The 17,253-nt window shown below is 37.9% G+C and overlaps 3 protein-coding genes across 10 annotated transcripts in view; 1 reads left to right on the top strand and 2 right to left on the bottom strand.

The window, feature by feature from the left end:
• The window catches only part of SHOC2 (SHOC2 leucine rich repeat scaffold protein), a 70,542-nt gene extending 69,824 nt beyond the window's left edge, over positions 1-718 (bottom strand). Inside the window, exon 1 of the mRNA XM_036027278.1 lies at positions 599-718. The gene's annotated coding sequence lies outside the window, so the exon portion shown is untranslated. The remainder of the gene's footprint in view (positions 1-598) is intronic.
• On the top strand, positions 317-13,901 carry BBIP1 (BBSome interacting protein 1). Of its 7 annotated transcripts, none has more exons than XM_036027282.1 (4): positions 317-452; positions 1,367-1,473; positions 12,354-12,429; positions 13,158-13,901. In XM_036027282.1, the coding sequence occupies exons 3-4, from the start codon at positions 12,384-12,386 to the stop codon at positions 13,313-13,315; spliced, it is 204 nt and encodes a 67-aa protein (XP_035883175.1). In that variant the 5' UTR covers positions 317-452; positions 1,367-1,473; positions 12,354-12,383; the 3' UTR covers positions 13,316-13,901. The 7 variants fall into 7 exon arrangements, with proteins under 7 accessions (XP_035883175.1, XP_035883173.1, XP_028369306.1 ...); XM_036027280.1 differs by having other exon boundaries at positions 1,367-1,474; positions 12,358-12,429; XM_036027281.1 differs by lacking the exon at positions 317-452 and adding an exon at positions 659-751 and having other exon boundaries at positions 1,367-1,474; positions 12,358-12,429.
• The window catches only part of PDCD4 (programmed cell death 4), a 29,071-nt gene continuing 25,240 nt past the window's right edge, over positions 13,423-17,253 (bottom strand). The window contains exons 12-13 of one of the 2 annotated variants that reach the window (XM_028513503.2): positions 16,636-16,775; positions 13,423-14,173 (exon numbers count right to left, since the gene is read on the bottom strand). In XM_028513503.2, the coding sequence (XP_028369304.1) occupies positions 14,113-14,173; positions 16,636-16,775 (201 nt within the window). In that variant the 3' untranslated portion in view covers positions 13,423-14,112. The remainder of the gene's footprint in view (positions 14,174-16,635; positions 16,776-17,253) is intronic. The other variant, XM_036027279.1, reaches the window with a different exon arrangement.

Below are 17,253 nucleotides of genomic sequence, written 5' to 3'. Positions count from 1 at the left end.
CTCGCCCCGCCCCGCTCGCTCCTCCACTCACTTTCGCTCCCACCGCGCCGCCCCACCCCTCCGGCGCAGGCCGATCACTTGCTAGGGAAGAAAAACAGGCGGAGCAAGAGAGACAGACGCTGCCCAATCAGGATGAGGCACTGGCGCCAGCGGACGAGCGTCAGAGATTGGCTCCAGCTTTCCTCTCCCCGCCCTTTTCCTTTCCTCCGCTCCTCTGCGCCCTCTCTCCCGCCCACTGGGCGCCGCTGGCTAGCCTGGTCACAGAGTAAGCCTCCAGCTGGGTAGAGTGACAACTCTCAATCGGAAGTTCCCGCTGAAGCCAAGGTAGCCATAACTGATAATGGCACCGGGAGTTTTTCTGGCCTCGCGTCTCCCGTGTGACGTAGTTTTCCCTTCGCCCAATCCCTCCGTTGCCCGGGCAACAGTTGAGCGGTCTGGGAAGAGAATTACCTGTAAGTAGACCCGAAATGGAACCAAAGGTGACCAGACATCCCATGTTAGACAAGTTAATTAATATTCCGGATTACCTGCCTGGGATCGGGGAGAGGAGGGAGCAGGTTTCCTGGCCCTTAGTTTGCTGGGACGTCTGGTCACTTACCTAGGTGGACAAGAGTTTAGGGCTCCAATAATTTCTGTTCTCCCCGGAAGTTGCGTTTGGCACTTCTGTATGGGGTCATGGCGGAAGGGTGGGGAAAGCGTGCGCTCCCCGCACCCCAGGGAGTGCCCATTCCAACTGGAGTAGCTAAGTGAGGTGAGTGCCCCTCGGTCGGCCTCGACCAGCGGTGCAGGCCTGGGCTGGACGGTCCCTGGAAGACTGACAGTCGCGGAGGCGAGCGGGAATCAAAGCCGCTTCCGCTGGAAGGAGCTTTTCTTTCCGGGCTGGTCAGACGGCGTCCCGCCCTCTTTCCACCCCTCTGAGGCTCCCTGTCGGGCGAGGCCGCTGTACCGGCACCCCTCGCCCTGCTGCGGCCCGCCGAGACCCGAGGGGCCTGGGCACCGGCTGCGGGCGGAGAACCCAACTCCGATTTGGAGCTCCTGACCACGCCCCCACAAGTTCCTATTAAGTACTTTCAATCCCTGACTTTTGGAGAACTATGAGAACATCATTTTCCGTTCTCAGCTATAAAGGAAAAGGATGGTCCCCCACCACTGCAGCAGCACCTCTCAGCCTTACTTCCCTGCCTCTGTCACATTCTGAATTTTCTCCCTTCTCTCTTGAAGGTTTGTCAGCATTGACTGTAGTTCTGTCCTGATCCTGCATGTCTACAGTTTATTAAAAACTTAATGTTTGTGAATATCTATAAAAATACAGAATTAGTTTTATATGGCTTGTAAATACAAGAGTGTCACACACTATCCCTTGTAGTTCCTTCTGTAGGCTTGAATCAAAAATTGTCAGTCATTTTGGTAATACCGGGTTGGATGCTTAAAGCTGCCTAAAGCTGCAGAGGAAAAAGACCAGGAGAACTTTCAGATAAATTGAAACTTGTTTAGCAAACCTACCTTCTTAATTTCTACTTCCTTACTACTCATATTCCAGCCAAAATGAACTACTTGTTTCTTCTAAGGTTAATCACTGAAGCACTAGCCTTTTGTGATTCCTTGGAGATATGTTTCCAGATTCTCCCCAGCAGGAAGTAATTTTCTCTAAGCTTACCTAGCGCTTTTTGTATCACTTATGTGACAGACTATTTTAAAGAACAGCTGCTTATGTTCTTAGCGTCACTATTTCGAACAGCTGCTTATGTTCTTAGCGTCACTGTTGCGTTATGTCTAAATAGAATGGTATCAGATTCATCCACCTATTATTTTATCCTGCACATAATATTTTGGTAAGTACTGAAAGATTGAATTTTGAGATGTCTCCTGGATGCACAAGACACTACCAGCAAAGTGTTACAGAACTTCAGTTGATCAGAAATTCAGCATCGTCTTTACTACTCAACCTTTTATTAGGCTTCCCCTCTGAAGATTTCAAACATGATCTATTCCCCCAATTTTTTTATTAAAAGAAATATTCAAACATTTAAATAGTTGAAAGAATACAATAAACATTTATATATGCTTCACCTGGGTCCACCAATTAACATTTTGCCATATTTGTTTCATCCCTTCTCTCACACTTTTTCATTGTCATTGAACCATTTAGAAATGGGTTGCAGACACCTATTGTTAAGTAGACACTCCTAAATTTCCAATCTGTATTTCCTAAGAATTATAAAGTTCTCCTGCAAAACACATCATTATTACAACTGAGGAAATTAATAATTCTGTAATATTTAAAACCTAGTCTATGTAAATTTTCTCATTTGACCCAAGAATATCTTTGTATCTTCTCCACCCTCCTGGCAAAAAAAAAAAAGAAAAGAAAAATCAGAATCCAGTCAAGGTTTCTGTACTGTGTTTAGATATTGTAACTCTTCATCCTTGATGTAGAATAGTTGTTCCCCCATTCTTTGTCTTCCCTTGTTACATTGGCATTTTGAAGACTTCAGACCAGGGTCTTTGTCTCCTTATTTTCTTATTTCTTATAACTCAGAAGTTGGTCTAAAGACTTAATTAGATTCTATTTAACATTTTTTGCATTACCTCACAGTAGTGATACTTTAAGCCTTCTCAAATGCAGCTACATCTCCCCATGGATTTGAATCTATTCCATTTCTCAGCACACTCAATCTTCTTTGGCATCTTTCAAAGAGTTTAGCATTTAATCTTGTTAGCATAGAGTATGTGTTAGTGCCTTGGACTGACAACATAGACTGCTTACCTTTAATAATGTGTTGCTGCTACTTTGCCTACACGTAGAGCTAATGCAATGCAATCTGCAGCAAAGTACTGATGTCAGCATAGTTTCATGAGTTTTGACTCATGGCACCCAGAGGACTGTTGATGAAAAGATGTGTGAGCTCTGCAGTTCAAATACATGTGAATCTTGATGTTATCAAAGCAAATACCAAGGCAACTGCTGGCCACCTGGCCACATTCCAATTTAGGCAATGTTACTTTTCCCCTTGAAATTTTCTTGCTAGTCCCAGTTGGTCCTGGTGGTCTTGTGATAGCTTTTTGGTAACATTCATCAAAGCCGTTTAAAAACTACAAAATCAAGATTGTACTTAACACTTAGTACATTAGGAAAATTCTCTGCCCAATGGATAGCAAAGTGCTTGCAGAATTTGCTTCATAATCAGAAGAGAAAGACTTCCAAAACTGCCAAGCTCAGTACTCCTCACATCCTAGACTTATATTTGATCATGAAAGATAAGTGAAAGGAAGAAAATACACTTAAGGGAGCAGAAGGAAATGCTCTGGGAGGGCAGAAATTGAAAGGTAAGTGATGCACTCCATCAGTCACTTCTTTTGTGTGGAAGGAAATTTGCTCATGTGGGACTATGAAATGAATTTAAGTTGACTGCAGATTCAAGTAAGGCAACTAAGACCACAGAATTTAGAATCAGACCTGGGCTTCAGGAACAGGGCCATTCACTAGCTGGTGACTTCGGACAGTTGACTCATTCTATTTATCCTCTATTAAATGGACCCATAAAATCCTTTAGGATTGTTGAACAGAATGACTCAACTATATATAACTATATATAAAGTGCTTTACCAGGTGTATAGCTCACTGTATGTAGTCACTGTGTGGTAGATATTACCAATAACTTCTTAGTCCAATTTGGGCACATAGTAGGGGTAAAATATTTATTGAGTGAGAATGAATCTAAGATAGTGTTCTCCAAGTTTCATGTGGGGAACTAAATAAAATAGAGATTCTGATTCTGAGAATCTCCAGAAAAATCTATACTTTTTAAATAATTGTCCAGAGAATTTTGATGCAGGTGATCTGAAGATCAGTCCCCTTCTTTGCATACTGTTGAAATAGATATCTCAGATGCTGAGAATGTGAAAAAGTTCTTCAGATACTTTTTTAAAAGGTTAATAGATAACAGTTTTAGGAACACTTTCTAGTACTGGATTTTAAAATAGCAAAAATTATTAGAAAAAGACATTTTGCATGAGTAGGATGTTGTGTCATTTTCTACTTGCTGAGTAGTAGTGTCTGCTACTGGAGTATACAGAAACCAATGCCATCATCCAAGTTCACCCAGGGAGAACAGTTCCTGTTCTTCAGCCTCGGCACATTCCAGAAGCTAGACACCACACATTTTATTCACATGAGTCTGGATTAATTAGCCAAACGGAGCATGTTGCAACATTTTTCTACCAGGAGATGCCCAGTAGCAAAACAGAATAGAATCCACTATGGTTTCCGACTACATGACACATGACGTTATTGGCATCTCCGGATGAACATTATCAATCCAATTAGGCACTCTGCTGGCATGTGGGTAGCCACTTCAGTGAGAGTGAGCGTTACCACACTGTGTCTGCTGAAAAATACTTGCTTTTTGGGCTCCCTCTTTTACCTTTTTCTCATGTTAGTTTACACTCAGAAATCTGTGTTTGAAAATTCATCTAGTAATTAACCACAAATCTTGGATAACACAAAAGGTTTTAAAATTTTTGCCATTTTTCCCACCATTCCTTCTACTCCCACCCACATGACCTATACCAGCCAGATTGAATTTACTTAAAAGGAACTTATTAAATATTCACACAGGAAAAATATCTTTTTCCTTTACATAAACAGTATTTCTTCTGGTGTCTTCTTTGGTTCCTAGATTGTATTTTTGCTTCTGAATACCCATTAACTATAAAATAGGATAGGGCATACAACATGTTGTAGTGGCTCTGCATTTTACTGAAGTTGCAGTCAAGTGCCTGCCGTGGCTGGGCAGGTAGGGGAAAGGGAAACAGCACACTGTAGTAGAAACTGGAGAACTCCCCATGCTCATCTAAGTGGGGCATCACTTCCCGGCCCTAGCCAAATTTTGCCGTGTGGGAATACGGGCCTGGTGGTGTCATACTTGTAAGAGGATCTGAAATGAGGACTTTATGTGAAATCTGATTTTTAAACATGGCAGCACATGCTCTTGAAGAGTAAATTAAGTAGAATAGATTTGAATAGGAAAACACCTTCATGCTTATAGGTACCATGGTGTTGATGAGGATTCAAAGTTGTTTTAGAGTTAAAAGGTACTTAATGGGAAATCTAGAACAAATTCTTTAATATAGTGATATAAAAATAAGACCTGGGATAATAAGTGTCACGCTACTTTTCTAAGCACTTTCACATCTACTTTTCACTTGAACTTTGAAACCCAGCACAGATAGCAAACATTTTTTGTGAGAAAATAAAACTTTTAATTGGTTAAGAAATGTATTCAAGATCACACAGTTAGCAGTAGAGCCAGAATACAAGTTTTAGCCCAATTTAAATAAAGTATAAATGTGATGATTAGAAAATAATGAAACTCCAGTAGAAGTTTGGTTTTAAATCATACATTGGATGTTACTGTCACAGCTTATTTAAAATACTTGGAACCCTAGAACACTCTGAAGCATTTAAATTCAAACTTTAAAATGGTATTTTGTACAGTTAGGATAAGCTGATAAGATTTAGATAAATGAATGGATGTATAAAAAATTACGATGAAGAATGAATGGCGGGTTAGGAGTGGTAGGAACACAGGGAGGATAACCATGGACACACTGACCCACAGAGTGGCTCCTCGGGGCACCTAGCAAAGGCTACAAGTGGATTAAGGAGACTAGTACAGCCTAGGAGGACAGTTTTTAAAGCATCCAAATACTGCCCTGAGTATTTTTAGAGACTGAGACTTGGCTGTGGCACCCAGGGTACGGTTTTCATTTTGATATTTCTGATCTATAGTACGTAACACTTTGAATTGCCAGGTGCTGAATTTGGATTTTAGTCATCTGTTCCCTTTCTCTGTCTGCCCCTATTTGACTGAAGCCTGCATTTCCAGATGCCCTGATGAAAACACTAAGGCACAATCTAAAGCTAGTAGTCTCATCCAGCTCTTTAACCCATGACCTTGGTCACATCGTATTATATATCTGTAAAAAAATATATACAAAACTCTTATGCTTTTAAAATATTTCATATTTCTAATTAAGCTTGAGATTTTAAAGTTTCCAGTGGTATCTTTTAAAAAATAGTAATTAATGCTATCAACAAAATCCACAGACTAAAAGCAGTATTTTTTCCTGCTGAATTTCTTTCAGGGGAGTATAAAACATGACCACTGCAATGCTGAATCCTCTAGTTAAGGAATATGTGAGAAGGAAAAACTACGTGTTGGTTAGAGCCATACATTAGTCTGATTTTGACACAATTCCCAAAGAGAAGATTGCAATGCTTCTAGTTAGTATGCTGCACTTACGTTTTTATTGTGAGATTTACTGTTTGATTCATTTTACATTCATCCTCCTCTACAAAGGTCATCAGCAGCTTTAAAACTGCCCATTTTGGCAGATATTAAAGACTGTTACTTTAACCTTCATTAGCTTCTACACACCATAGTCTACTCTCCTAACATCATCTGAAGTATTGGGTGTTCCTGCAGTGAGGCACCATACTAAATCCATTTGGGGGGCATCAGGCCATTCCTACAGATGCAGCATAGAGAAAACTGAAGAGACTGGGCTTTGGAGTCAGGCAGATATGAATCCAAGTCTTGTTTCTCTGCTCACCAACTATGTGATATTGGACAAGGTAACTTTTCCTAGACCTGGCTTGAGTCTGTTAAATTTATTATGTATGCATGAGGGGATGCATTGGGAGGTGGGTAAATGGGTAATTCAATTCCAAAATTCACTCTTAGGGTAAAAGTTATTTTCAAAATTACTACAGAAATCCCTTAAAATGTCTATGTAGTTAAAATATATAATTTTGTACTAAAACACTGTGCTGTTGTTATTAAGCAAACTAAGAGCCACTATGCTGTACTAAAGGAAAGAAGCTAAAATAGATTTCTGGATATTGAAACTATTCTTCCTTTAAGATAACCTTTAAGACAATATGGGTGTAAAGGAGATGAGAGGACAATTATGAAGTGTTCCTGCTTGCTGTAGGTTTTTGTTTTATTAATAAGCCTCAATAACTCTAATACATGTCTCTGCAATGATATAACAGTAAAAGTCACTGAAATGCACTGAGCTTTTACCATGTGCTAAGGACTGGTCTAATGGCTTTATATGAATTATGTTATTCAATACATCAGTGCTATTATAATCTTTACCAATTAAACTGAGGCTTTGACAATTAATTTGTTCAAATTACTAATCTGACTCCAGATCCTTTTCTTAGATACTACACTTTTTTATCTCTTTGCCACCAGTCCTACCACCATCTACCATCCTTCCACATCCTTGAGATCATATCCATTTCTGTAGCTTAAACTACTGTACCATTGACTCTGTGGGCCTCCAGTCCTTTTTACCTTCCTGTTGGACTTCCACACTCAATGGGGCTGAACCTAATTCACGGTCTTTACCCTTTCCTCCTGTTTCTCCTGTGTTCCCAACTTCAATTAATACCTGCAGCCATCCACTCAAACATGTTAGCTTGAAATCTCAGTCAACCTTAATCATTTCCCTATCCAAGAGAGTGGGGGAGACAGGGAGAGTGGGGATGGGGGTTTAAATCTCAACTCCATATATCCTGGAATGCCTCCTTATCTTCTTAATGCCTGTTATCACTGCTTTTGTTCATACCCTAATCACCTCACCTAAACAATTACAGCTTCCTTACTAATCTCCTTGCCTCTAGTGTCTTTTCCTTTTTATCTAGAATGTCTTTCCAAAAAATGAGATGTCACAGGCCCACTCAGAGCCATCCAATTAGCTCCCTCCTGTCTATGAAGTTCAAACTCCAAGTCCTGGCAGTGGAGACTGAGCACGACCAGCCTCCACCCAGCCAGTCCCACCATAGTATGTACACTGTGTGTACACCATTCCCATTCCCTTGGGCTTTTTTTTAATGCTCCTTTCTTTTAACATACTTTTCACTTTGTCTAGAACACCCTCCCCTTGCTACACAAACACCGCTCTTCATTAGAACACCCCCATTTATCCTTCTGGGACTAGTCCATGTCATGTGTAGTAATTCTTCAGAGACCAGCCATTGTCACATCCTGAGCCAAGTCATTCATGCTTCTGGTTTCATAAGGCACAGTAGATACGCTTCTATTAAACTACATTATATTCCATTGTAACTATTTATTTACAAGTGTTTCTCCCTGACCCCACCTCCCCCAAATTCTTCAAGGAGAGGAACTGGTTCTTATCCACTGTATCTCCCTCATTTAGCTGTGGCTGGCACATTATAGACATTTCCTATCTTTGTTGAAAGAAAAAGTCTGCTGATTGGCACATGTGATCCCAAATTCCACTTCTATTTGCTTTCCACTCTGACAGGATAATTCTTGTCACCAAAAACAGTGTATTTTTCTACTCATCTTTACTGCCCAATGTTCCCTTCCAAAGCTCTATCCTTAACATAGCCATTAACTTTAAGATTTTATTTATTTTCGGAGAGAGGAGAAGGGAAAGAGAGGGAGAGAAACATTTACGTGAAAGAGAAACATCAGTTGGCTGCCTCTCGCATGCCCCCAAGCAGGGACCTGGCCCTCAACCCAGGCATGTGCCCTGACTGGGAATGGAACCAGTGGCATTTTGGTCCACAGGCCAGCATTGAATCCACTGAACCACCCCAGCCACAGCCATTAACTTTATTTTTTATATTCAGTAATTATTTTATTAATGTGTAATTTTTAACCAATTTTCCACTAATTGTAACTCAATTCAAAATTTTTTCATTTACATTTTTTGTAGCAGAGAAGTATGGTACGGTGATCATTAAAATGTGTGCAAGCATGAAAATGCATTACATTAAAATAAAGTGGACTAGAAATAGAGATCTAGGGAGAAAATGTAAAATACCTAAAAAATAAATTATTCCTTTTAAAGTTAATAGATGGTGATAGCTATCAAACTGCTATAATATTTAGATTATATTGGATATACTTCTCAAAGACTGATATGAGTTATTTTTAAGTATGCTGGAAATTATATTCTTTGTAACTACTTAAACTGATAACAAATTTGTGTGTCAATTTACAAATATGTAAAGGAGTACATAGTTTTTCTACCTAGTTTTTCAAAATCTCAAGGGATTATGAAAGCATAAAATTTGAAAGCCACCAATATATATTTCAAGGATCAGAAGCATGCTTCACCGCTCGTATCTACTCCCACACCCAAAAGTTAGTTTGATTACCAAACCAAATCACCCTATTTTTAACTTACACTAGTTGTATGATTTACTTATCAACATGTGTATGATTGATTTAAAGCAGTAATCCTTCCTAGACTTAAGTGTCTTTCAATTCTCACTCCTACGGCTTAGTAAAATATTTCATGACAAAGACTTGGTTTCCCTCCAGATTCTTCTAATTTTAGACATCCAGCCCAAATGGCTTTGCTTACTTTGTCCTGTCTTTCAAATGCACTACCCATCTAAACCCATTATCTCTAGATAATAAACTAAAGGATTATAAACTAAAGGAACCACGGGAGAAAAGGAAGCACGCATTATTTTCTAATTACCCAGACCAAGAGCTTCAAAAAATGATTGACACTACATTCTCCACAAGCGGTATTATTTAAAAATCTGGCATAGTAATCCATTGTATGCCTGTTCCATAATTTAACCTTTGACATATTGCTGAACATTTTGCTATTCAATGCAGTGCTTTATGGAGCATTGTTACTCTATATACATTCATGCTTTGTTTCTTTAGGGCTCGATACTAGAAACTTTGGGTCAAAGAAATGTGCATGTTTAGTTTTGGTAAAATACTACAAAGTAGCTACAACAAAATACCCTCTGAAAGAGCTGTACAGACAAACCCACCCAACCATGGAGAGCACCGATTTCTCTGTATCCTCCCTACATGCAAATACTAACAGGCTGTTGACTTTTTGCGATTTTTAGAGACATAACATACGCACCAAATGAGGAAATTTTACCTTAATGAAGCCCACAGTGATCTTCCTATTTAAATTGCAATACCATGACCCCCAGCATTCCTAAATCCCCTTAAACGATTTTATTTTCTATAGCACATTCTTCTAGCATTCTATTATTTCTCTCCTCTTACTCTAGTCTGTAAGCTCCAAAAGGGCAAAGTCTTCGTTGTCTATTTTGTTCACTAATGACCAGAGTCTGGCACATGGTAGACACATATTTATTGAACTGAATGACATGGCAGTTGTATGATAAATATGAATTCCAGCCATAGCTGATATTTCTTCTTTGGCCCGTCTGTCTCCAGTATTACACACATCTTACCTTACCAATAAGAAAGGACTCTTAGAAGCAGCCACACGGCTCCTTATGGCACGTTACACCAAACAAAACACCCACCTTTGGCTATTAGCAGTCCATCTGGACAAGGAAATAAATGCTCTTTCCTACTCTCCCTGGGCAGTTGATTAATGAGACAATTAGCCTTGCCAGTGTGGCCATCCAGCCACCACCATGCTCATTTTAGCCCTTCCCTTCCTGTTCCTCTCCTGCCGACGCATAGAGGGGACTGGGAACAAGAACCAACCTTAGTAAAGCAGACATTCCACCCAGGCAGGTGATGGCACCAATCCCCACACCCCTCCCTATACCAACAGCAACTGAGAACTAAGGTTTGGTAGAGAGCACCAGGTTTCAGTTTTCCTCAGGCCAGATTTTGGGTGTGAAAGAGACAGACTAGCGAAAGCAAAGGGTAGTGATTGAATTCTGGGTGGCTGGCATTGTAATCTGTAAAATAGCTAAGAATTGATTTTGGGTCACCCACCAGTTTAGCATTTCGGTGATAAAAATATCTGGTAATATAAAAACATTTAGCTGTTATTTCCTTCACATTTATCAACACCTGTACTGTATATGCTCCCCTTCAGTAGCATGTCCTATCAGATTAGGTCCAAATAAGGGCCTAATGCATGTTCTCATTCCGGTTATCTTGGAGAGGTTTCATGTCATTTTGGTTATATTCAAGCTAATCAGGAATTGACAATGTTGTTAGCCTTCGACATAATCTGGGGGGAAAAAGGGGGAAATGATCACTATGTACCTACCACTGGCAGGCCGAAGTACACGAAGAAAAAAATGTCTCAAGAGGAGTTGTGCACTCTTAAGGAAATTGCATACATATGGCATATTTATCTCACATTCCAGTTAGGGAGGAGTTGCTTTATTCCTGGCCCATTCCCTAATCTTCACTGCTGGAAAGAGTGGCGTAGGGTACAGTTGCTGCGTAGATGCTCCAGAATAGGAATTTGAATGAGTGGGGAGAGGCTTGGTGAATGAAAGTAGGAAGCTTTTACTAGGAACGTGAACGTAGTAGTGGAGTGGGAATAACTAAGACCAGAAGCAGCTTCCCTTGATTACAACTCATTTGCAGTGGGCGGTTAAGGCAGGCACCAGGCCAGCATTACCACTGCAAACAATAAATCTTTTGTGCTGGTGATGTTGTGAAAGACACATGGTAAGGATGCATCAGTATGGCGAAATATCATAAAATGGGTGGAACTATCTGGAGAAGCACCTGTTTAGAACGGGACCACGCTACAAACTACATCCAGAACACCTTGAATATATAACATAGCTGTAATCTGGGATGTAACAGTGGGAACAAGTGTCATCAGCCCAAAATGGCATATATGCTGGAATAGTCCTAACAAGAGGGGGTGTTTGTGGGTACTTCAGCATATGGTATTTTTGCAGAGGGAAACAGAAAATTGAAAGCATACCTCAACTTGTTCAAGGCCTAATTTCACCTGTTTGTTACTTCCTTAGAACCTGCAGCTGTGCAGCCAAGTAACTTACCCTTAGGATACTTGTGTCATTATAGCAACAGGGTTCAAGTAGAAACCAGCTGTTAGCTACTGAGAGAAGTGAGAAAGTCAGGAAACGTTTACCTCCTACCTCATTCTTTCCCTACCACTTACCACCTCCCAAACGGTCACGTTATTTAAGTGAGGCACTGAGAGGAGATGCTATCAGTACATCAAGGTGGATGCACATAAATGCCCTTACTTTTCCTCAGCTAGTACTACTGGGTAACTACCATCATCTAAAACAAAAGCCGTACAAATTTTTCACTAGGAAGGGGGAAAATGTAGACTATGCAGCCTTCCAATTAACACCACTACTGACTAGTGAAAGTTGACAAGATCTAGATGCTTGTATGAACTATCTCAACCTTGTTTCAGTTAAAAGATCCACAGGAAATTAAGGGAAAAAATATACCAGGATAAGTAGTTCATTTTTTATATGGGAATTGCGATTTTACTTCTTAAATTACAATGGAAACATCTCAAGCAATATGTTGGGGAATCCATTCTTGAATAATACTAATACTTGATTTCTCATTGAAGGAAAAACTGGATTTAACAATTCAGATATGGCAGAAGTAAAGCCCATGTTCCGGGAAGTTCTTCCAAAACAAGGTATTTAAATCACAAGTACTTAGATCACAGAATATTATGGGGACCTAAAAAAGTAATTGGCAGTGTCACATAGTAGGCTCAAAAGCTAAAAATATGAAACTACTGTGTTATGTATATCCCACATTTACTGTCCATTTCTACTATGCTTCTTTCAGGAGTAGATTGTCAAGTAATCCACCACTTTTTTATTTTTCCCAATAAAAATGTGACAAAGTGTTATTTCTTTAACCTAGAAATCCTGTTATACTAAAGATTACAGGTTACAATACTAAATTTTCAATGAAAAAGAACTCTGTAATAATCCACAATATTAAATAAGGTCTGAATGTGAATAAAAGAAAGAAACCTCAATCAAGCAATAGTAAGAAATGCTGAAGGTTGCCGTAAAACATTTAGTAATTTGAGTAATTTTTAGGCACTATGCAAGTCTTTTTAAGCACTATGCATTTCTCCCAAATCTTTTCAAATTAAATATTTGACAACAAAAAGTTCTGTGTCCTGTGGAAGCTTAGAATTTTAGGTAGAAATTTCAAAACTTGTCTTCCTCACGAACTCTCCCTAGCATTAAAATTTTTTTTAATATATTGAAGAAATGTTACAGGGGTAAACTATGAGAAACAAGAGATTTTCCTTATCAACTTTTTAGACTTCCATTCTACCTGCAAATCCAAACCACCAAATAACTAGGTTATCTCAATCAAATTAATTCTTTTTTTTTTTAAACTTAGGTCAGTTGTCCGTGGAAGATATAACCACAATGGTGCTGTGTAAGCCCAAACTTTTACCCTTAAAATCCCTGACTCTGGAAAAACTGGAGAAAATGCAACAAGCAGCACAGGAAACGATTCGCCAACAAGAAATGGCAGAGAAGAACAGCAGCAAATAAGCTTTAAGGAACAAAGTTTAAACTCACTAGGTTCAAATACACACCTTATGTGATTTAAAATTTATGTGAAATAAATTTTTTAAAGCCCAAAATAAATGTACTCCCAATAAAGAATCAACACTGCTTCACATGTTTTATTTTGTCACACATTCTTCTAGAACCAGGTTCAATTTTCCAGTTTTGTAGAAAAATAAGATGTTCCAGCCACCATTTACTTAACTGTCTAGTCTTTTAAGACCAATCATTATGTTCCCTGGAAAGATGCTTAAGTCTCATGACTAACTCATTTTCTTAAAATTCTTTAAGACAAATAACTTTTTTTTTAATCCCAAAGCACAGTATTTCAACAGCAGCAGCCAACATGGGGTTTTAGCAGCTTAACTTTACCCCCTAAATAAAGCTTTGTATAAACCAGTGATTTTACTACAAAAACACTGTCCTTGAAAGAAAGGAGTAGCAGTCTGACATCAATGCAAAACTTGGAATGATTAGGTCATAAACATGGCACTTAAAAAAGGTAGCTTATGAGAATATTCCACTTAACAAGTGGTTACTTTTCTGTCCCTCCTTTATACCGTCAAAAAAATAAAGACAATAAGAAATTTAGAAAGAATGAAAGAAAAAGAAAAACACTTCCTTTAAAAATTCCCCTTAAATTTAAGTCTATAAAATTTCAGAAATGCCTTGTACCCAAGTGCTTAAAAAAAAAAAAAAAAAAAAAAAAGACTGTGCTAACAACTCTTACAATTCAGATAGATATATTTTTGTAACATCTAAGACTGCAAGAGTTCTTATATTCAGTAGCTCTCCGGTTTAAGACGACCTCCATCTCCTTCACTTACAAAACGTTTTCTGCCCCTGTAATGCAAAAAACATAAACATGAAAACAGATATAAATTTTGACTAACGGTCAATTTAAAAAACGTAAACCTTGGTATTTCCTGGTTCTTCATTAAGTTTTGAAAGGTTTTGTTGTTGTTTTGAAAAGTCAGTATGCCTCTAAATCTTTTGAAAAAGACTCAACTAGGGCATATCAAATGAACTGCTAGTCTGAACTGCATTTTTTACTTTAATAAATTAAGCTTAATTATTGAATTAAGTTCACTGTTCAAAGGGAGTCATGTAAAAAAGTTAAACTATAAATAAAGCAAACATTTCCTATTTAAGAAATTTAATATTTATTTCTACTATGTCATCACTATTATTTGAAAGCTAAACAATAAACCAAATGGGAAACAATATAATCTGGAATTATGCAAACTAGAGCTAAGGAACCTATCCAAATACCCATGTAAAAATGTTTTTTAAAATGTTTCAGATGTAGAAAAGCCATAACTTGAATACGGAAAAATAAATCAGAATCAGAATAAAATTAAGTCTAGTTTATGCCCCATTTCAAGATTTTTCTTATTTCAATCTCAAGTGGCCTTGCTCTGTACTGGAACCACATTCTAGCTATGTGTAGCAGCAACAGTCCAGGAGAAATAGTGGACCAACAGTCTAAAGTGGTAAGTAGAAAACAGAGCTTGGGCAGAATTAGCCCTTATTCTCTGACTCTACACCAACATGCAAAGGCATCTGAGACCACAAATGTGCACTTCACCTAAATAAGCAAAAGAAGAGAGGCTAAAAATTCAAAGTTCTATGGTATGGGATACATAAAAAGTTTAGGTATCTCTTGGAATGATACTTCAGAGTAAAGCCACAATAGAAGTAATCAGACCTTTGAACAGAGGCTGAAACTTAAAAAGCCAGTGCCAAGGTGTTGACCCCTTTTCATACCAAGTGGAAACCAGCTATATTTTCATGAACACAAAGGTGTACACTGTAATGTTAGGAGACCAGCTGAGGAACAAAGCAGTAAGTAGAAGGAAGTCTTGCCTAAGTAGACAGTTTTACTGATGTATATACCACTTGGAGCATCAGCACATAAAGGGTGCCATCATCAAGTAGAGTTCTATATTTTCAAACATTTTTATCAAAGCTATAAACTGTACCTTTCACTGTTATCTTATCTTATCCTTCTCTTAATGGCTCCTACTTTCTAGAATAAAGGACTCTACCAGGAAATACTTTTCTGACATTTAACACTCATAATACACTTAAATAAAAATAGGCAAAGCTTAGAAATTCTTTGATAAAAATTGTAAAAATTTAAAATGTACAAAAAATAGACCAACATTAAGAAAATTAGCGATTACTAAAGAGTCAGATGCTAGTAGCACAAATACTGGGTTGATCAAAGTTTGTTTAGTTTCTTTCACAACATGGCGCTAGTAGTGCTTAGTTGTCTTTAACATCATTTGAAACAATTTTGTTAGATTGTATTGTGACAGTTGTCATATCAGAGTGCATTTAAAAAAGAGCAACTTATAAAAATTTGCGAATTTTTGTGTAGTCATTTTAATACTAAAAATGGAAGAAAATACGCAACATTTTCGGCATATTGTACTTTATTATTTCAAAAAAGGTAAAAAAAACGCAACTGAAATGCAAAAAAAGTTTAGTATATGGAGAAGGTGTTGTAAATGATTAAATGTGTCAAAAGTGGTTTGTGAAGTTTTGTGCTGGAGATTTCTTGTTGGACTATGCTCCACCCCAGTGTCGGATAGACGAGTTGAAGTTGGTAGCATCAAATAGAGAGATTGAGAACAAACAATGTTATTCCATGGAGGGGATAGCCAACATACTCAAAATATCCAAATCAGTAAAGTTACTGGTGAAAACGAAAAAAGTGTCTTTTATTTTACAGAAAAAAAAAAAAACAGACTTTTTGGCCAACCCAGTATGTTACCTCCAAAGAATCTCATATACACTTTCTAGTGAATTAAAATCCAATTAGCCCCAATTCTCCATTCTATGATGGAGCAAAAGGAAGCAACGTAGAGTACAGGAATAATCTAGATCTTTGAAGCCAGAAAAAGTCTGGATTCATCCTTGGCCTCTAACATGTGTAACCTTAGAAAAAAGTACGTTAGTTACAATTTCCTAAGCCTCCATTTTCTCATCTTATTCATGATAATATCTATACAGAAATAATATTTAAACTATTTAGAACAGAGCCTGGTACACAGAACTGCTCCACAAAATTGGTTTCCTTCCAGTGGCTTTATGAGGTAGGTCTGTTTGGATTCACAAGGGGGCAAAATAAACTTTGCCTTTTTTTCCCCATAAACACAAAATGGACAATTTTCACTCCTGAATGGGTCTAGGAAAGATAGTATTATTTTTCTGACAGAACTGGAATGACAGGAAATTAGTTTAGCCTTCCCAATCACCTCAGCTGATATTTTAGGTTGAGAAAGTAATAAATAAAGTACCTTGAAGGACAAAGATCTCTGAGTTGTTTGGAAATTATTCCAGCCTGAAAACATTCTTCTACAAATCGCTCAAGCACAGAGTATGAATATGGGACATCCAGATTAATGTCCGGAATTTCATTATAAATTCTCTCATAACCCTAAAACAATGAAATTACACTGTTATAGAATTATTAGCCTATATAAAATATGTAATGTCATATAACTCATTACTGTCATCAAGCTATATTTAAGGCTAAATGTTCATATAAGACTGAAGTCAGATCTAAACCTTGAAAAGTATAGATAATAGGAACATTTTTATATAAAGTTTTACTTAAAACTGTTCTCTCAACAGGTCTTCAGGCAGACATCAGATACTGGACAAATTTCTTCCCCAGCTAACTTCTCTATATACAGAGGAGGGCAAAAGTAGGTTTACAGTTGTAACACAAATAAATAAAAATTAGTAAGTAGTACAAAAATAAACTTTCACATACTCAAAACTTTAAGTCTATACTTTTGCCCACCCCCGTACATTTACAAAAATAAAGTACCACTTTATTGGTACAGTGGAATAAAGTACCACTGTACTTTTCAAAAATAAAAAGAACCTCACCAACATTTTAATAGTAATGC

This window comes from Phyllostomus discolor, chromosome 5, assembly GCF_004126475.2.
Source record: "Phyllostomus discolor isolate MPI-MPIP mPhyDis1 chromosome 5, mPhyDis1.pri.v3, whole genome shotgun sequence".
NCBI classification, from domain to species: Eukaryota; Metazoa; Chordata; class Mammalia; order Chiroptera; family Phyllostomidae; genus Phyllostomus; species Phyllostomus discolor.
The sequence above is the reverse complement of the archived record's forward strand: the minus strand, read 5'-3'. Positions and strand labels throughout refer to the sequence as shown.

Bases quoted from the DNA above. Each gene is read 5' to 3' on its own strand.
- BBIP1 (XM_036027282.1), top strand. From the start codon at position 12,384: ATGGCAGAAGTAAAGCCCATGTTCCGGGAAGTTCTTCCAAAACAAG. The intron at 12,430-13,157 runs GTATTTAAATCA...TTTTAAACTTAG, and splicing joins GGAAGTTCTTCCAAAACAAG to GTCAGTTGTCCGTGGAAGAT.